A 22,218-nucleotide genomic window follows, 5' to 3' on the forward strand; every position below is an offset into this window, starting at 1 on the left:
GGTGAATTCTGACTTGCATTTGTACGGCTTCTGGGTGTGTAAAACAGTGCTTGAGAACTCGCTCTAGTATAATTATTGGGAACATACAAACTGATCTCTTTCAGTATATTTGGATTATATATACTTCCCAAAATCAGCTTATGGAAATGTTTCCCAAGGAAAATATGACAACGAGATTCGAGGGTGTTGTAATCCAGCATTCCTGCTAGAAATAATGATGGATACAAGAACGGATAATAATTATTTTCTTTAAGATATAAGTATCGCAAAAATCGCTTTTGAACCTTTTCTATAAAGGATTGTCAATTGAGAAAATAAAACAAGTTATAATTTTTAATATTTCATTTTTAAATATTATTGTACATAATACAAAATTATAATTAGTAATACAGAACTGGCCAAAGTAAAAACAATTATTGTGACAAATTTTCAGCCATTGTTAAACATTAAGTTCAAAAATATTCTGCCTACTTCATTTTCTCAAGTAGAGATCTTAAAATTATTTACAACTTTATAAATGCATATAAAAAATCATGTGTTATTGTTAGAATTCAAAAAGAGATACAACTGAAATGTAAATTTGAGACTGTTTTTCATTATTATTGATCTGAAGGCAAAGTTTAGGTGTTCTTATCAAAAATCTTTTTAAAAAATACAACTATAAATAAATATAACATTCACTTAATTTGTTGGCCAAAGATTCTCATTTAAAAATTTGTGCATCTTTAAAAAGTGTATGTTTGAGAACTTTAGCTTTTTAGGAATAGTATAAATTACTACTAAATCCATCGAAAGAATTTATGACAAAATGCTAAATATCAAAATATCATGAGTGCCCATTACAGTGATTATTGTTTTGTTTGTGGTTGTTGACGTGTTTCTTGGGATAGCCGTCAGGATTCATCGTCTGCCATTTCCAGAAGTCCGCACCTGCAATTTTAACAGTCATCATTGCTGCAGATTTAAAAATCAGTTTGGAATAGGGAGAACTGTTCTCGTATAAAAATCAATTCCCTCATGATAAAATAATATATTCAAATGAAATAACCCGCTTTATTTTTAAAAATTTAATAACCAATTAGTTTCGGCAAAGTTAGTGCTTCAAACATTAAAAATAGATAAAATAATACCTCAATACCCAAGACAATTTTTTCAGGAGAAAAGAAGCTGTTACGACAGGATTAAGATTTAAGAATCAGCATTTTCAAATATGTATATAGAACTACTGATTTACTAAAATGACGCAGTATTTACAACAATATTGACCGCCATAAATTATGACACAGAAATTTATGCATCCATAAAATAAATTATTTAGGCTTATAATATAAGAAATCAAATACTGATTTGAGTCTACTGAACACTTAATTTTATTTTTACAAATATAAAAACAAAAATTTCGTGGCAATTGTTTGACCTTGTTAGGGCATTTACAAACGAGTGTGAAGATTAGATGGATTGAATGTCCTTATATAGTTATATAATTCAAGGTATTCAAAAAGCTCATAGGATATATGAAATCGAACCCCTGTATGCTTAATATCTCCTCAAGCGCCCACCCCTTTTCCGAAACTGTATATAAAGATGAGTGTCTATCTTTAATTTCGCATATTCAACATCAATTTTTTAAAACTAATTTAGTGAAAATTTAAAATTTATTTACAACCAAACTGCAAAATAAAAAATTACAGAAACTTTAAAAGCTTTCATTGTATCCCTCACTGCAGTATAGTCACCGAATACCCATAGTCAGTACATTCAGCTTATTCCAGTTTTCCTGTATGACGGTGAAGGAATACAGTGTTAGTTCCAAATTGGGACCGCGGCCATACTTTCCGGATTATTATTACATATTAGCTGTAGTCATGAAGCTTACACATGTCCTCGAGAGAGAACTTGGCCGTCCAGTTGAGCTCGTCCCTGGCCAGTGTCGGGTCAGCCCACATGGCGCAGATGTCCCCGTCCCTCCGCCCCTCCAAGCGCAGTGGCACCCGGGCCCCCGTCACCCTCTCGAACACTGTGACAAGTTGCCTCACTGAAACTCCTTTACCAGTACCCAGGTTGTATACCTGTCGAAAGAACAAACATTTATTATGAAAATAAAACTTTGTTATTACCGTTGCACAATTTTATTTGTAACACTAATAACATCATCAGACTGGTCAGACCAGTCTGACGATGTCGGCCAAGACGAAACCCGTCCTTGGTACAAATTATAAATAAAAGTGTAATAAAACTATATTCGTAATTTTATTATTTTAATTAAAATGCAGTTCCACCAAGAAATGTTAGTAGAAAACTCAAGTTTTGATATTTGTTATTTACACAGGAAATGCACAATTTACCTTTTGCACTGTCCTTAAGATGCCAGTAGGTCATATACAGTGGACATTGGTTTCCGGGTGAGTCCCACAAAACAAATAATTTAAATAAAACACGCTGTGTAGGTTCCAATTATTATTATTCATTTTGTGGCCGATCTTTTTCCTCATGGGATTTTTAAACTGATGTACGTAATTGTAACTTGGCAAAACAGCTGTCACGATCATTATGTTTTAAATCTTCAAGTGGGACCTATTTCAATTGATATGGAGTTCTACAAACTTACCACCTCTTTAATAAATAAAGAAACATAATAATTGTTAACATATTTCATCAAACACGTGACATGTGTTAATTTATGTATAATTTTTCATACATTCACGTCTTTGCATTTATTTTTTGTTGTAGTTTAAATTTTTCTATTTAATTTTATTTGTGTCAGCATGCATGTATGACATCTTCAGAAAGGACTCAAGTATTTTCTGTTGAAACAAGATCCCTAGATCTTTCTTTATTTGATTTTACCAGTAAAACTGTGTTTGTTTTATTAAATTTACCTTTAATCCAAGTTGAGTAGAGCTCAGAAGTTTCAATGCAGCCACGTGACCACTTGCTAAATCCATTATGTGAATGTAATCTCGCACTCCTAAAATTATGAAAAAATTTATTTACAATTAACATTGTTATTTTATTTATTTAAATAATACAAATAAAAAAGGGGAAATACCCTCAAAAATGTTAAAAACAAAATAGCTATTACATTTTTTTTTAAATTAAGAAGTAATGTGAGACAGTTGATATTGCTTAGTTTGATTTATTTAATATTCAGTGCTGTTTTGGCCAATGCTCATCATAGGTCAATGAACTAGATAAATAGTCCAGATCTTGTCTTGATGTCCCTTGCTTCTTTTTTAATGTTTTTAACTATTCTTATATTGTAATATTAATACCCTATAAATTGAATAAATGGACATTGTCCGCAAATAAATAGATTATGCTCCAAGTTCAATAAGCAGTGCTACGAGGAATAGGATATATTTTTTTCTTACACGTAAAAATTAGAGCATTTAATTGTATGACTAAGTTTCTCTAAAATGTATGAAAAAAGTCAAATAAATATTCTTCTAAATAAACCAATGATAGTGTTGTGATAGAATTCCGGTTTCCGGGAAGCCAATCCACCAATCAGAACAACTCACCGGAAAAAAAGGTGATATCACGCGCGGAGTATAGTGCGCGGATGATAATACAATACACAAATGTTTTTTTTTTGGCTTAGTTGATAGTCTATTAACAAATAAATAAAAATAACAACTGAACTTTCGCATTGGATCTTTACTTTTGTTACCATTGTTGAAAACACACTTTCACACTGGTGAGTTGCTGCAAATAGTATTAGTATTTTCAAGATTTTTTCCGGTAATAATGAATACTGGCCAACCAATCTTTCGCCAAAATGTTGTTAGTTATGTTTTTTCGTTTCAGTGTGTTGTCTTCTCGAAGTCTAAAGAGATAGGCTTCTATTTCAGTATCTGGAAATATTACTTCATCCACCGAAAAGAATCTTAGCACCCAAACAACCACCTGGCGATTTTCCAAATTTGAAAAATATTCGCCAATACAATGTACTGCCGATGACAAGTGGAGAGTATTATGTGAATAAGCGTTTTACATTTCTTCGATCTAGCACCATTGTCGGTTCTGGGATCTTCAAAATGCCACTACCCCTTCTAAAAATCCCATTTTTCTCTTAGGAGGTTATTACCCCTAGGTCGGGAACCACCCATAGATAGTGTAGAAATTAAACCGGGTAAATACATAACTTGTTGCGTAATTAAAATAATTGTAACAATGACAAACCCGTGCCATCCTCGGTGTTATAGTCGGTCCCGTAGATTGTGAGAGCGGGTTTCTTTCCTAAAGCAACTTGCGCCATGTACGGCATAATGTTAGCAAACTCCTTCGTGGGGTCTTCTCCTATAAGGCCGGACTGATGCGCGCCCACAGGGTTGAAATACCGCAGGGCTATTATGTTCCACGTCTTGTTATTTCATGAAATAAAGGAAAATGTTAGCTGTTAAACCTGTTTACAAACCAGAAAACTTAATATTTTGACAAACCGATTAAACAGTTTGTCAGATACAATATGGCAAAACCATCAGTTCACCATCAGAAAATTTGTTATGGATTTTCATAAAATTGTAAACTTTTCAAATTTACATAATGACAGGTAGGAAATAGTGTTTTATTTAAAATGCATTACTTTAGTCTAAAAAATCTTCTGAATAATCCTTACAATATCGTATTTTAAGTACATTTTATCTTTGGATTTTAAAATCTTACCCATTGACCAATATTAAAATAGGGAGTTTTTTAAGAATCAAATGAAGTGAAGACGAATTTCAGCTTCCTAAGGGGGGACTGACTGGAACTCAAATAATTCATCACCATCATCATTACTCCCTATCCACACCCAGTGGTGCATAGGGTACTGCATTAGTGCTCCGACTGCAGTGTATTTGGATCACTTGTGTTACATGAAATGTAAGGTGATCAGTCTTACGCTTTAGGTGCCAGTCCAGGCACAATAAAATATTGTAGTGTGGAACCACCTTTAAAACCAATATTTCACATTTACCCTGCCAGGAATCAAACCTATGATCTCGAGCATAGTAAGTGAATGTGCAAACCACTATACTGCGATGCAGACTTTTCTCCACTCAATTTCCCTTTTCAGGATATTTACCGGAGGAGCAGCCATCGAGTCAAAAATAGTAATCATAGGGTATGGTTCTATTTCACACAAGAACTGTACTATTCTCCATCTACCTGGCCACGGACAAACTCAAAACAACCTGTTTCATAAAGGCTTTAAATGAGTTGAACCTCGGATCTCTGATCCGTGAGTTCGCAACACTAGCCACGGGACTACAACCCGATTCAATATAAATATACAATACAAAAAAATATTTTAGAAACATATTTAAATTAAAAAATAATATTCAGGTGTGTAGTATCATTTACCTTATCCGCTGTGGAGAGATCCTTGAGCATTTCTTCTATAAAGTATTTAGTTCTTCCATATACATTAGTGATGGTACCCGTAGGGTGAGTTTCTGTTATGGGTAATGTTTCAGGCTCCCCATAAACTGTACATGAACTGGAAAATACCAGTTGGAAGCAAAGATGCCTTCTCATCACCTAGAAGTCGTTAAAAACACGCTTAAAAGGAATTCATGAGCGCTAAGTATCTCATAACTGGTATTTGAGTCTATTAATAGTCATGCGTGGAAAATGCATTGCATTTAAATGCTTAGAGAAGCTTGTTAGACTTTTAAATAAATGGAGATAATAATTATGTAACGCTTTTCCATTTTTAATACGTTACGTTTATAAAAAAAAGCTATTGTTCAGCAAATTAAATTAAATTTTAACAACTAAATGTTAATGATAAAATTATTTTTTGTTAGTAAAGATATAACTTAATCACATTACAAATTCGAACACATTTTAAAGCTACCGAAATGCAAAAAGTTTACACTCTACGGAACTGTTTCCCTTGAGCGCCTGGCTAATATTGTCGAAAACAATGGCTCATTACAACAATGCTACCCATTTATTACAAAACAAAGTGCAACTCACGCCCTTAGATGCTTATTTAATAAAGTTTAATGCACATTATAAAATTTAATTGGACTGATTTTCTTACTTAAATATGAAAGCAGGTTCAGCGCAAAAAATCTACTTTTTCAGAAACTTAAAGCTCTGGTTGAGGGCCAAAGTAGTATTAAATTTTTTTACATAAATTTTTTACACTCATTTTGCATAATGTAAGGGTTGCCTATTATTTACCAATTAGAATAATGACAACTCATCTTGCCCAACAAAATTCTAAATGTATTTAACCGTTTAAAACAGAGCATTTTGTATTATGTATTAATAGAATAATTACCTCTAGCAAGTTCAGCATTCCGAGAAGGTTATTCTGATAGTACATAAGTGGTTGCTGCATCGACTCTCCAACTGCCTTTAGAGCAGCAAAATGGACAACACATTGTATTGTATGCTGCAAACAATAAGGTACATAATCGTACATGCATTAATATTCACATAAACGCTGCAGATAATGGATTGAGTAATCATCTCACAGCTTAACAATGTACACCTAATGTTATATGTATTATTCACAGTAATATTAATGATTGAGGTCACCTCTTGATTTTCCTCCATAAATGGAATGACTACCTAATGATTATTTCATAGCCTAGTAAGGCTTTCAAAGTTATATGTAATGAACCGATAAATAATTTATCACCTTCAAATATTTGTACTCAAAAAAAAAAAAAAATGTTATTATCATTCATCCAAATCTGTGTGCGGGCAGATGAAAGACACAGTTGCGTGGGTAAAATAGAACCGGAACCCTGGACGATTGTTTAGAATGGAGTGAAAAGGAATGCAAAGTTCTTTTAGATATTACAGAGTAGCGTTGTGAACTAAGTATAGGAATGCAGAGATTACATGAACCGTCATTAGTTAGAGTTATAATTATACACATTGTGTAAAATTCACCTTGTCTATGAAGATTTATCAAAATACCATTGATTGAAAATTCATATACCTACTTATCTACGGTAGGTACACTAATGCCGAGATCCGTACATTATGCAAGGCTGAGATAAGCATCATCAGCAAAATTAAGAAAGGAGTTCTGCATTGGTTTGGACATGTAGAGCGAATGGACAGTGAAATAACTGCCAAAAAGAAAAAAGACACGATGCGAATGTTGATGGATGCAGAAATTGAAGAAGACTGAGAAAGATCCGACAAATACTTGAAGATCATCATCATCAGGGGCGCTATAGCCCGTTGTGGGCCCTGGCCTCCTCCAGAATTTGTCTCCGTTTCTCCCTGCACCCTGCGGCTCTTCTCCAGTTCGTTAGGCCAATTGCTCTAATGTCACTTTCCACATTATCCAGCTATCTTAATTTTGGCCTGCCTCTGCTTCGTCTGCCTTCCGGAGTTGTATAAAGAATCTTTTTTGAGGTACGGTTATTATTCATTCTGTGCACATGGCCCAACCATTGTAATCTTCTAATTTTGATGTGCAATGTTGGGTTCGCCATACAGCGCCTCTAATTCATGATTAAATCATCTCCTCCACGCTCCGTTTTGGTTGACAGCACCAAATATCTTCCTTAATATTTTTCTTTCGAATACTAATACCATATTTTCATATCTTTTGGTCATAACCCAGCATTCGGCACCACATGCAATGACCGGTCTAAAGAGAGTTTTGTAAATAATGGTCTTAGTTTTTCTAGTGAGCAATTTGGATCCCAGATTTTTAAACAAGCCATAATAACATCTGTTTGCTGTCGATAGCCGTGCTCTAATCTCGGTACTATAATTGTTATCATTAGTATTTTCAGTACCTAAATATTTAAAGAAGTTGACATTGTCTATATGGTGCGACCCAACGTCAATTGCCTGCTGTACATAGTTTATTTGTGACTTTCTTGCTAACATATATTTAGTCTTAGATGTATTTATTTACCGACCCATGTCACTTGCAGCCATTTCTAGCTTTAAGAAATCATATTTTAATCCCGGGACAGTTCTGGAGATTAAGTCTAGGTCATCTGCATAGGCTACTATCTGGGTATAATACTTGATGATGGTCATGTTAAATGTTGGAATAATCGATGCGCGTGCATGAGAAGATGTATAAATGTAGAGGAAGCAAAGTGCATGTATGCAAATACATAGTAACGTGGCATTCTATCCTCTCTGCATACCCCTAGGGGAAAATGGTGTGATGGTTTGTTGTTGTACCTACCTAATCCGGTATTCTGACAGAGTTGAAATATTTTAGTTTGTGTCCCAATGGGATAAAAACGCTGCGCTGTACCTTGTTGAAAACGGATTCCAAAGCTTCCTTATCCAGAAGGTCACACTGGTAGAAAGTGACCTTCTTCCCCGTGATCTGCTCCACCCGAGTTAGGGCGGCGGAGCCTTCCTCGCCGCCCACGGCGTTGACGAAGTTGTCCAGAGCCACCACCTCGTACCCTGCCTCCAGCAGCTCCACCACACAGTGGCTTCCTATGTAGCCCGCTCCCCCGGTCACCAACACTGTGTGGAATGTCATTCTAGAACAGAAAATTTCTCATGAGCATAATTGGTATCCCATCAAAGGGGTAGTAGTGCAACCTTTTTCTATTTTTGATGTGACCTTTCTAACCCTCGGTGTTAGCTAACAATCCTTTCACTGTAACTTGATTGAATTATTTTTTTACATAATATACATTTTTTATTACTTTTTATTATCCATTAAAAATTTATAAACAAATAATTATATAATATAGATAAAAAATTATAATAACCTCCCCAATGAACTAAAAACAATTTTAAAAAATATATCAATAAATAAATTTAAAGTAAATCTAAAGAAATTTTTTGAACACGTGTAAAAACTGCATTAAATGTTAATTAATATGAATGTATTATTATTTCATGTTTTTTTCTTTATATATTCTATGTTTTATTTTTTTTTTCTCATATACTCGTATATTCAAAATTATATAAACTCTTATAAATAAACAACTACAACAGTGTAAGTCACTCTCCAAGCACAAGAGTTGGTCTCTTTTTTTGGAGAGTTACAGTGATAGCATTAACTATATGTATAAAAGTTGATCTGTATTAAATTTTGAAAAAACATGTACCTTTTATGAAATTTATTAATAAAAATATATTTTTAAAGGGTTAGAAAATCTAGCTAAATCGCGCGTTTATAGGCACGTTTCTAATATAAATGAAAAAACAGAAAACTATCACAAATAATCAAGTAAACGCAAAAAATTCAAGTATACTAAGAATTAAAAAAACAATAGTACGATTTTTTTTTAAAGGGCGAAATAATTAAAATTAAAATTTATAACACTTTAAAGTCTTGTTTTTTTTTTATAAACTTATTATTATAACCCAATTAAATTAAATTTTATGATTAAAAAAAATTTGAAAAAAATGAGGTAGGTAGTCAAAAACTTTGAAATAAGAGGAACTTCAGCCCTACCGGTAGTTGGATAAAACAAATATTTTCTTGCGCACGGAAAAAATTGGAGCATTAAATTATAGGGTAAAATTTCCTGATAATGTACGAAAAAAATAATAAAAAAACATTTTAGTAAAAACGAACTACTTTGAACGACGTCAGCGGTTCATATGAATCTACCAATGATAAGAGAGTTATGGAAGATTTCCGGTTTGCTTGCCATAATAGACTAATAGGCAGAACTGATCGAGAATAAGCGGAAGAGAACCTTTAACGTCACACGCGAAGTTATTTCATAAATGAAAGCTTTAAAAAATCGTGGCGCTGATAATACGATACATAATTGTTTTTTTTTTAATTTTAGCTTAGTTTAATGCTTATTGACAAATGTATATTTTTTTAAACCACTGAATTTCCTTATTGTTAGACTAGTAATAGTTCTACATTATCTATGATTGTTAGGATAGTCGGTTACGTATGGATCTAAAAAAACGAAAGGTTCCTACTCCAACTTAAAAAAAAAAAAAAAAACGACAACCACGGGAATAGGCGACCGATCGTCTTACCAGCATCTTATGTAGGTACTTCCACAATCGAATAGCCGATAACCGTAATAGCTAACGGTTAACCGATTATCTTAATGATTTATTTTGTTTCAAATCAAAACGGTTATGAATTATTCAACCTTTGAATTTATTTTAACTTGGAATATTAAAATTATTGAATGAGGAAGCAGTGTTTTTTAAAAAAAAATATTTTTGTTAATAGACTCTTAACAAAGCCAAAAAAATATTTTTATTTTTATACATCGTATTATCAGTTTTGTATTTCTGAAATTACTCCGCGTGTGACGTCAGAGGTTCTTCTCCGTCAGTTCTTCCGATTGGTTCGTTTACGAAAAGCAACCCGGATATTCTTCACAGCCCTCATATCATTGGTTGGTAACCAGTGACGTCGTTCAAAGTAGGGCGTTTTTTTTTATATATTTTTTTGTACATTTTCAAGAAACTTTGCCGTACAACTTAATGCTCTATTTTTTACCGCGCTCAAGAAAACATTTTTTGCATGTTTGTAACAATTTCCCGTAGGGCTGAAGTTCTTCATTAAAATAGAATGGCTGTGGTCCTGTGGCTAGTGACGCTGACTCACGACAGTCACGACTACATTTTAAATTTATCAACTGAAAAAAATATGCATTTCCGCACGTCCTGAATCCTGAAAGAAAATTTTCTTCGTAAGGGTTAATCTACTTAATATTATTGTTATTAAGGACGTGAAAAGTGACAAAGTTCTAGTCTTATACTCATCGCAAATTAGAAGGTGTTGTTTTAATTTAGTCATGCTGGACGAAAGTAGGTTAATTACAATTTTCTGCCAACCATTAATGACAGAGTGAATTAGCTATCTTATTAAAATTACCCGCTGGCTTTGCTGTATGATTATATGTTATCTGTTTGACAAAGAAGAGTATTTTGTACAATGGTGTAACTGCGTACTTAGTCGTACTAATTTTATTCAAATATTATGCTGAAAGGGAATTTATAGATCTAAATTAGGTACCTATATAAAAATGCTATGAAGGAACATCATCGTCATGAATTTAAAAAAAGCCTTTGATACGGTACATGTTGAGACCATGATAAAAAAATTCAATGATATTGAAGGAAAATCTCAAGAATGCAAACTATTACAATCATACTTAACAAATCGGAAGCAGTATACCTTTGTAAATGAAAAAAAAGTTAAATACAAACAGTAAATTTTGGAGTCCCACAAGGATCTATTTTGGGTCCACTATTATATATTTTATATATTAATGACTATACAATTTTAAAGGAAAAATTATTATGTATGCCGACAACATTGGACTATTCTGTAAAAAATCAAACAAACGTACGAGTATTAACAAACAATGACATAAACGAAGACCTTACTATGTTGACTAAATGGACAAACACAAACTTACTTACACTTAATAAAAAAAATGCAATATTATCCATTTTGAATCTAGAAAAAAATGTCATAAAGTAGATGCTTACATAAACGAACGTCTCACTGAAATTGAACATGTTAAATACTTAGGACTAACAATAAACAGACAATTGACATGGACAATTCATATCAACAATTTAATTAGCAAAGTGGCGACATTATAGAGTATTTTTTTTAATCAAAAACTGTGTTCCAAAAACCGAAAAAATCCAATGTACGAAGCCTATGTAAAAACTAAAATATGTTAATATATAAAATATGCAACTACTATGGGGAACAGGAAATCAAAATGACATAAGCAGACTACGAAGACAGCAAAATAAAATATTAAAGTTAGTATATGACCTACCCTATCTAACAGCAACTAAAGAAATTTTTAAACAAACTAAACAATTAAATGTAACTGAACTCATTAAACAAGAATCCTTAAAATTTATATATAAACTAGCCACTGATGTAATTGTAGACGAAGAATTAAAACTTGAAAAAAAACTGTAGTAAACATGAACACAATACGAGAATATCAGAAAAATATCACATGCAACCTTCTAAAACGAGAAAAGGACAATCGATACTAATAAACCATGGACTGAAATTATGCAATAAACTACCAGACAAAACTAAACAAAAGACTCAGACAACCTTTACAAAAGATGTTAAAAATATTATTATTAACAGTAGAATGTGAATTTTAAAAGTAAAAATATTTTGTTAAATGTGTGTAAAGGTTTATTAATGAAAATTTTTTAATAAAAAAAAAAACAGTAATATTATGCTCTTGTGACCCGTGATTTTTGTCGCGGACTCAACGATCTGAGTTAGGTATTTACAATTCGTTGAATATGGCCCCCAAAATTACAACCAAACTGTGATAATATCCTATGTCCTCAGAAGGTATGGCCCGCTAAAGTCAGTCGCATCGCTGTAGTAAAATATGTTTTAAAAAATGTAAATCATGGTCAAAGCCAAGTAAATTAAATGAGCATTTGTAAGAGAAAGGAGTTTATTGCTTTCAATAGTTTTATAGTTTGAATCCATTAGTGAATAATATTTATACACAAATGTGTGTGTATTTAATATGCTCCTTTATATATCTACAAAATACAAAAAAGCGAGGTAAAATAGAGAAAGATGAGCATCTTTTCATCTTAAATTTATGCGCATAACGAATTGAAATTTCAGCGACCTTCGCTAAACAAACATGACTGATGGAAGATGAGAGAATGGGTGAGTGGTGAGTGCAAGGCGCAAAGATGACCGAATCTGAAGCATGTGGACTGTAAACTGTATTATCTCCTATAAATAGATTTATTTACATTACTCAGCAGAATCTGGGTAAGAACATAAAATATTGTAATATACAATATCATATTTAGATATATATTTGTATTCTTTACGCGAGATGCGGGATATCTGAAGAGCAGGAAACATACCATTAGCAATAATTTCTGAAACGCTTAGGCAGAAGTTTAAATTTTTAAACTCAATATTGAAATTTTATTTATTGGGGATATAAACAGTAAATAATATAATACATGTTTTAAAAAATATATAACAGAGAACAAAACCAATATCAGATATCCACAGAAATACAATAAATATACATACATCGGTTTCTTTGTGTGTGTAAATATGTTTTAGACATTGGTTGGGGAGATTAGTGGACATATGTGTGTGTATTATTGCACATGTGTCAAAAAGATATAAAATATAAGATATTCAATGAGATTTTATTGATATAAATTTAGGAAACTACTAAAGTATAAGAGAAAAATGTACGAATAATGTGGAAAATGTAATACGCAAAATATTTGCGTTCTTATGATAAAGTTAGGAACTTAAACACTTCAATTTTTTTGTCATTTTTTTAGTGGTAAATAACTATGTTATAATATTTTTAACAAGCTGTGTTAGAGTGGGGTTCGAACCTTGGACCTCCCGATGCTAAATCCGCGAAACTACCCACGGGGCCAAACTGATCTATTTATTACGTGAACAAAATCAAAAACAAAAAACAGAAAATAAAAAAACAAATAAGGACGAAAAATGTACTTAAACGTACGTAATTAGAATATTTTGAGTAAGTCCAAACGTTTGCAATTAAATTCTACCAACTTAAATTCTTCTTAACATATTACAACAGAGATGAAGAAGATTTAAGAGAAGGTCATTTAGAAGTCTAGGCATCTACAGGGCTTATGACCTGTCAATGGCTGGTTTAAGTGGCCACTTTACACACTGTGTAACATTCACCATTCTGCCTATATTCGAACATATATATTCCTTCAATTCTTTCATCTGTTGATGTTTGTGAAGTTAAAGAGCTGAAACCTTTATTTATGCGGGTGAGATTCATCCAATTGAATTATTTCACCTACAGACTAGGCAACGCCTGAAAATGTTATTTTTAAACAGCTCCCCAGGGAGTTGAATCCAGTCCTTGTCTACAAAAATTTGGACAAACTCAAAATATTGTTGATAAATTCTTCTATTTACAAAAATCGTAAATTTAGAAAACTTGGCATTTTCGGGACTTATGACCTCTGTCGTTGGCAAGTTTATGTGATATGTTTAAAATCCCAATTCGTCAATCATTTATTCCGTTGATTTTCTATACAGGTACTTCTGTATAAAAATATTCATTTCGAACATTTATAAATTAATAACGGTACCTATAAAAAACTTAAATTTATATAGAAACGGTAATTCAGGTCTTAAATTAACTGATGAAAATACCTACATGACACGTGGAAAATTATATTATTTTTAACTTTACAGTATAAAAACATTATTTATTTTTATGACTACTACGGCTCTGGTAAATGGAAAAACAGATGGTAAATCACTTCACAAATCTTCTGTGGTTCTGTACATGCCGTTCGTCTTTAAAATGACTTAACTCTCTACATAAAAAACACTTCATAATCAATTTGTTTTAAGAAACGTCTGAAACATCAGCATCTTTTTATAGAACCTTTAAGCGTAATGCAACCCTTTCCTTCTCATATTTCCTACCCCACACTTCCCTTCCTTATTGTAATAATTTGCTTTATTTCAATTACAATATTAATTTAATGTACTTACATACTTGTTGAGTATATCTTGATCTGTACATATCTATTTACTTGTTAGGTATTGCTCAAAAACAATAAACCCACCAATCGTACGTAGTTTAAAATAAATAAATTAATACCTTTGAAATAATACCTACCATACATTAAAAAAAAGAAATATTTGCGTTCTTATGATTCACACAAATATTTAAATTTCGGGGCCATTTTCAACGAGTTGTAAATTACATTGGAAAAACACCATTGGAAAATAGGAAGCATTTTGGGGTAGAGTGTAGTCGAAACCTCAGATATCCCTTAATTTTTATGTGAATTATTTCTTCATCAATAACAAAAAGGTACAGGTACCGATCTACAATTATTTTGACTAATCAAACTAGTATTTTTATGCTAGAAGCATCGTAAAATAAAATCTATCAAATGAGTTAAAATGAATAAAAAAATAAATTATGGTATAAATGCGCATTCTTGCGTGATTCCAATTACATTCTTACTAGACACAATCTTTTTTTTTTTTTTAATTTAAATTCAAAACATATTACATATAATTTTATATAATATTCCCAAGGAGTTTTTGTAAAAAAAACTCATTTGGGGACATGCAGATAACAATATTTATTTACAGGCTTTTCTATATTTTAAAATATAACATTATTTACAAAAGTAGAATATAAATTATGACACACTACAAAGGTGTGAAAAAGCTTCAAAAAATTACAAAATAAAAAACATAATAATACTTCAACCCATCATCAACCCCTTTTTCGCACCCTATGGTGCATATAACACTGAATCGGTTAACTAAATGCACCGCTTTTAACCATCACTAAGGTAAGTAAGAAAATCAGTCTTACGCTTCAGGTATCACACAAGAACAATGAAAGCACCCAACCCTTTCCCGAAACTGTTTACTTGTTTCTTTCTTCAGTTTCGCATATTCACTATCAATTTTTAACTAATTTAACGAAAATGAAATATTTCTTTACAATCAAACCGCGAAAATAACAAAACATAGAAACTTTAAAAGACGAGCTATGAGAAGTTACTTATATAGGTTTTAATTAAGTAATGATGACTATTGTCCATGCGATGACATTTCTTCACAGAGTATCGAATATCTGTTATTTCAGTGCCCATTTACAACGCCATAATCTTGAAGCAGAATGCAGGAAAGATGAAAAATCCTTAACAGATAGCCAGAACACTCTTGTTAAAAGTAGTTATTACGCACCATTGTTCTTGGACTTTGCGACAGTGTGATTGGACTCATAGAGGTAATAAACCAAAATCAGTGATCGAACATCTCATTTCCTTGACAAACAATAACGATTTTTTCCGAGTACCTTAGCATTGTACATGAGACGTAAGGCTACTAAATACAGGGGTCCAAATACATTTTTTTAAGCTTTAAAAGCTTTCATTTTACCCTTCACTGCAGCATTGTTAATTTTGTATCAATCAAATACACGGTCAGTACAATCGCCCTTTTCTAATATCCCGGCATGACAGTGAAGGGATACAGTGTTAGTTCCAAATTGAAACCTCGGCCGTAGGCTCCAGATCCCGCTTCGAAAGGGCAGAAGAACGTAGTTATACAAACCACAGACTACAGATATACAAACTAAACAAACATTGACACAAACTCCGAAAAGTCCAGAAACAGGGAAATATTAAAGTGAAAACCATAGATACAAATATTTCATGTAGTACTTCCCAGGAATCGAAGCCGAGATCTCGAGCATCGTAGGTGAACGCGCCTACGAGACGGATATTTCTCCACTCGATTTCCCTTTTCAGGATTTTCACCCGAGGTAGCTATCGAGTCAGAAACACTATAGCAGGATTCTGTTTCTATTTTTTTTAATTTTAATTTTTATTTTTATTTATTTATTATTTACATACAATATTACATTTTAGTTATTTTAAGACATTTTTGAAAAAAAATTTTTTTTTTTTTACAGGACTCACCAAGCCAATGAATATAATATGGCTTGTCGGTAAAGATCCTTTACAATTAATCATATGATAGTCCTACATGGTTTTATAATAATAATTACTACTAACTTAGATATAGGGAGCGAAAAAAGTACATGTAATTGATGCTTTCAAAAAAAAAATTTAGAAGATGCAAAAAAAAAGCAAAAAATAAGTGAATGATCACGCAATTTTAAGATAAAAAATAAATAAATACAGAACCGGAGTACCAAAATTTTAAACAGAAGTGTGTACATATTTAATAGGCACAATGCCTTTTTTTTTAAAACATTATTTATTAACATATCTATATCTATATCTATATCTATATCTATATCTATATCTATATCTATATCTATATCTATATCTATATCTATATCTATATCTATATCTATATCTATATCTATATCTATATCTATATCTATATCTATATCTATATCTATATCTATATTATATCTATATCTATATCTATATCTATATCTATATCTATATCTATATCTATATCTATATATATATCTATATCTATATCTATATCTATATATATATCTATATCTATATGTAAGTCTATATCTATATATCATCCTCATCCATATCCATACATATTTATACCCGTACATGCACACATACATATCCATACACATAACTAAATTCTTCAACCGTCCGACACAGACCAAAATATTTAGAAATAAACTTATACAAATGTAGTTTAGACTAGTTTTATAATATAATGTATGTATTTTGATCGATATAAACTGCATTGAATGTACCGATGCATTGCCCTATGCACCATCGGGTGTGGACAGTGGAATTATGATGATTTATTTGTTAATTACGAGTATATTTTTTCTAATTACCTGCGTCACTGGGCATGCGGGTATCGAGGCTCAGTCAAGTTGGTGGATATTTAACACGGTATATTGTAAATTTTTGGTCGAAACCTGCTGCCGGAATGTGTCGGATTACGTTCGGCTGTACTCGGGTACATCTTATGACTCGAGTTCTCGATCTTTCATATATATATTTGTGTAATTCCTTTATTGTTACTGAGTTAAAGTTCCTACAGCGTTACATATAAGTTATATGTTTAACATAACAACGAGCCAAAAAGCGCTAAAAACAAACAAATTTACTCGTTAAATTTTTACCTTTTATTTCATCGCGTATTTTATTTATCACTTATTTTAATGAACTCGTAAGGTTTAACAATAAAAACGCCTCATTTAGGCGTTTTAACATTATTTTGAAGTTGAAAACATTATTTCGGTCAGTCACTATAAATTATATCTTCCACTAACTGCTCCAATAAGTCCACAAACCATTTTTTATTCCCCGATCTTCTGCGGCAAGCTTTGAAAAATACTTTGGGTCCTATGAATATATAACTTTGCTGTCCGTTATAATACTCGATGTCAATACAACACAACGTGTTAGGCGGAGAAGGAATTCACATAAAACTGCTAAGAAATATACTTCACTTTACGTGCATTAGATGCATCTACGCTTCATGATTCCTCTTCTGACTCACGAAAGGGTCATTACCCTTTACCGCACATTTACCTGTTCAGTGGATAAATAATATTAAAAATTCATATTACCGGTCATTTTAGTGGTAATAACATGTGTACATAACAATAATGTCACGCTTACTACAGCATAACAGTTTGTCTAGGTCCAGGAAATTGAACCTAACTGTAAAACTTTTCGTCTTTCGATCAATGACGTTATAATCCAAGGCCAATAATAAATTAATATTATTGCATAATTGCATTGCCTATACGTTTATCAAACGTTATAATGATATACGTAATAATATACTTACGTAAATAAAAAAAGGTTATTTTAATCAACTGCAATTTTTAAATAGCGCGGGATATTTTAAATTAGAATATTTCTCTTTTTATGTTGTAATATAATGACTAACCTGATTGATGAGTATTATTCCAAGGTCAAGGTACGCAGATCATGCACTGAACACGTTTGCGCAGAACAAGTACTAATTTACCACTGACTAACAGCGAGAGCGAGTGGCGAGCGGCGAGTGGCTACGGCGACTGGACGACTGAACGACTGAACTGAACACTGAACTATGGTAGGTGAATGTTGTGAACCTGTTAGTGACGACTCGACTACTCTTCTCTGAACTGGAGTGTTAGAAGCGAAGCCGGCAGCGGCCGCCGCCGCCGCGCCGCCGCCACGAGCCGCGGGTCACACCGCCAAACGCCACATGGACAGCGGTGGTATAATACCTACATCATTATTTTTTATGTACCCAGAACCCAGACATTAGCAACACCACGTGGGACATTCGCATTAATTATATTGTATTATACAAAATAATATCAAACGTAATATTATGTCCTTAAGTACTGCCACATCGTACAAAAGCTGAAATAGAACATTTGCGTTGAACTCTTTTCAAACTCCTCTCGCTTCGTCTAATTACATATAAGCAAAATTCATATTCATGGCGAACTTTCACTTATTTTAATGCAATTATGAAATCATTAAACATTATTTATTTATTTGAGTTCAATCATAATGACGTGCGCCGTTTGCTTTCCGAGTAGTATATCTTTTTTTCCTTTTGGATTTAATTTACTGCTTATTTTATATTCGACAATATATTTTATCTTACTTTTGAAAACCTGTAATTGGCTAATTTCTTATTAAAACAAAATAGTTGTTTATACAATAAGCTGTTGACTATCCAAATAAATAATAAAATAAAACATAGAAACCGTAGATTATTATTATTCGTTATAGGCAGACAGCCTTTGCTGATGCGCCTGTATCTCGTGTACTGCATCTTGTCTGCGTTCTTCTTCCTTTAAAAAAGCATCCAAACGGTTTTTGAACTGGTTGACCGAAATGGAATGGACAACTAGGCTTGGCAATTTATTCCAGTGGGAAACTACCCTGCTAGGAAGGAAGTTTTTCTTGGGATTGGAGACGATAGAGCTTCCAGTTATGACCCCGTAAATTTGTGTTTGGATTTAATTGATACATCTCTTGAATTGAGTATCTTATAAGTTTCTATCGCGTCCCCTTTCTTCCGTCGTTCTTCCAATGATGTAAGTCCTAGTGCTTTTAATTATAGTGTCAGTGCTGCAGAAAAGCGTTTATTTGATATTTTAAAATATATGTTACAATATGTTACCCACTAGGTCTAAAAACTTTTCGGTGGGACACAGTTATTTTTTATGACGGGTTTATTTTCATAATTGTGTGTATACTGTACAAATTTATTTATTAACAAGCCCAAGATATTTATTCAGTTATTTTTTTTCATTTGAAGATTCTTCGTGTTAATGATGGTCTGTGGGAGATCATTGAACAACCTTGGAATAGCGTAATTTAATGTTCGTTCTCCGAAGTAATTTGTAATTCGGGAACGACCAGGGAGCCCTTAGTTTTTAATCTAGTGTTGTGAGTAATAAACTCTTTTTTTTTATTCCGGATCAACAAAGTGATCTACAATCAATTTGTAGTCACAAAGTTGTTTTACCTTCAGGACATTACAGAATTTAAAATATACACCTTTGCCCATATGTTTCGCCTCGCGGATTACGCTATTTGGTACAATCCCCTTTAACAGTCTCATCTGCATATCATAAATTTTACCCAGATGAGACTGGAAGGTGAGACCCCAGACACGCACTCCGTAAGATATAATGGATTCAATGAGCGAGGTATATATGTATCTTAACGTTTTGAAAGGTAGTATGCTTTTGATTTCATAAATGACTTTAAGCCAGTACCTTAATCTGTCGCAGATTCCATCAACATAAACACCCAAACTAAATTTTGAATCAATAAATAATTAATCCAAAATTTACCGTGGTAAAGCGTCCTTTTGGTTAATATGGGGATTTTTGTAGCACATCTTTGGATCTTGTCCAGCAGCTCGATGTCTTTAGTAAAATAGGGACTCCAGATTGTTAATAATAATGTTGTTAATGTTAATAATGACTAAAATAAAACATGAACTCTGCTTCTAGCCATCGGTGATACAAAACGGAAATGGAAAGAGTGCTCTACCTACCGAACTATAGTAATGTTGTGTTGAGTTTTCTGTGTCCGGGCAGATTAAGAATGAAAAGGGAAATCGAGTGGAGATAAGTCCGTCACCTATTGTGGTTGCCGCGTTCGCCTGCTATACTTAAGGTCCTAGATTCGATCCCGACGTGAAGTATGAATTTTAAGGGTACACAGCAATAATTCATTGTTCCTAACACCCGAAGCGTAAGACTGATCATCTTTCCTTCGTGTGACAAATTTGATCGAGATACGCTGCGGTTGGTGTACAAATGCAGTTCCCTATGTTGATGAAACGTTTGTAACACTAATAAGTAGTTTTTCTTTTGTAATGATTCGGTAAGTTTGATAATTTAATGATTATTACACGACGCTGCAAAATAAGAATATTTGTTTTGGACGATGATAGTTGCTTCTGTATTTACTGTTGTTTCCTACGTCTGATTTGGTTTCTGTTCCAATTTTTATTTTCCCATTGTTACAAAAAATGACAATATTTTGAGTTTGTCCAAATTTTTGTAGACAAGGACTGGATTCAACTCCCTGGGGAGCTGTTTATATTAACATATCACAACAACAGAGATGAAGAACATTTAAGAGAAGGTAATATAGAAGTCTAGGCATCTACAGGGCTTATGACCTGTCCATGGCTGGTTTAAGTGGCCACTTTACACACTGTGTAACATTCACCATTCTGCCTATATTTGAACATCTATATTCCTTCAATTCTTTCATCTGTTGATGTTTGTGAAGTTAAAGAGCTGAAACCTTTATTTATGCGGGTGAGATTCATCTAATTGAATTATTTCACCTACATACTAGGCAACGCCTGAAAATATTATTTTTTCAATTTCTATACTTCTTCATGGACCAGGTAATTTATCAACAGATGAAAGAATTGAAGGAATATAGATGTTCAAATATAGGCAGAATGGTGAATGTTACACAGTTCGTAAAGTAGCCACTTAAACCAGCCATTGACAGGTCATAATCCCTGTAGATGCCTAGACTTCTATATTACCTTCTCTTAAATGTTCTTCGTCTCTGTTGTAATATGTTAATATAAACAGCTCCCCTGGGAGTTGAATCCAGTCCTTGTCTACAAAAATTTGGACAAACTCAAAATATTGTTTATAAATTACCTGGTCTATGAAGAAGTATAGAAATTGAAAAAATAATATTTTCAGGCGTTGCCTAGTATGTAGGTGAAATAATTCAATTAGATGAATCTCACTCGCATAAATAAAGGTTTCAGCTCTTTAACTTCACAAACATCAACAAATGAAAGAATTGAAGGAATATAGAAGTTCAAATATAGGCAGAATGGTGAATGTTACACAGTGTGTAAAGTGGTCACTTAAACCAGCCATTGACAGGTCATAAGCCCTGTAGATGCCTGGACTTCTATATTACTTTCTCTTCAATGTTCTTCGTCTCTGTTGTAATATGTTAAAAATGTAAATGTTAAATTTCCGCTTATGAATTTATCTTCTTTTAAATAAAAAAGGAGACAAAATTTTAATTCAAGATTGATTATTAACTATTGTGTGGCTGTGGTGTAACGTGCAACGCGAGTCTACGTAGGAGACCGGCGTATTTATGATTTTTAATTAATTTCGCAGGCGATTCCATTTAATTTAACAGGCGTAAATTATATTCCAATTTCTATAAACTAAACTAAATTGAGTCTAAACTTCAGAATATTCTGTCCTTTGCTTATGGTAACACGATGTAACATCACCGCGTGTAAAGGAATTTCGTAACACAGCA

General features: G+C 32.6%; 1 protein-coding gene across 1 annotated transcript; it reads right to left on the reverse strand.

The window, feature by feature from the left end:
* Positions 1-330: 330 nt before the first annotated feature.
* On the reverse strand, positions 331-18,654 carry LOC148281638 (UDP-glucose 4-epimerase-like). Its single transcript, XM_088226405.1, has 8 exons — positions 18,335-18,654; positions 8,234-8,471; positions 6,275-6,388; positions 5,347-5,523; positions 4,183-4,363; positions 2,880-2,968; positions 1,877-2,069; positions 331-930 (listed from the first exon to the last, which is right to left on the reverse strand). Exons 2-8 carry the CDS (start codon positions 8,468-8,470, stop codon positions 827-829), a joined length of 1,095 nt encoding a protein of 364 aa, XP_088082531.1. The 5' UTR covers position 8,471; positions 18,335-18,654; the 3' UTR covers positions 331-826.
* Between the last annotated feature and the right edge of the window lie 3,564 nt (positions 18,655-22,218).

This window comes from Micrasema longulum, unplaced genomic scaffold, assembly GCF_059751315.1.
Source record: "Micrasema longulum isolate JH-2025_06_02 unplaced genomic scaffold, ASM5975131v1 h1tg000429l, whole genome shotgun sequence".
Lineage (NCBI taxonomy): Eukaryota > Metazoa > Arthropoda > Insecta > Trichoptera > Brachycentridae > Micrasema > Micrasema longulum.

Coding starts and splice junctions, on each gene's coding strand:
- LOC148281638 (XM_088226405.1), bottom strand. CDS start 8,470: ATGACATTCCACACAGTGTTGGTGACCGGGGGAGCGGGCTACATAGGA. Junction 6,389..8,233: donor TGGAATCCGTTTTCAACAAG/GTACAGCGCAGC, acceptor TATTGTTTGCAG/CATACAATACAATGTGTTGT. Junction 2,070..2,879: donor CTACTCAACTTGGATTAAAG/GTAAATTTAATA, acceptor TTCTTTCGACAG/GTATACAACCTGGGTACTGG.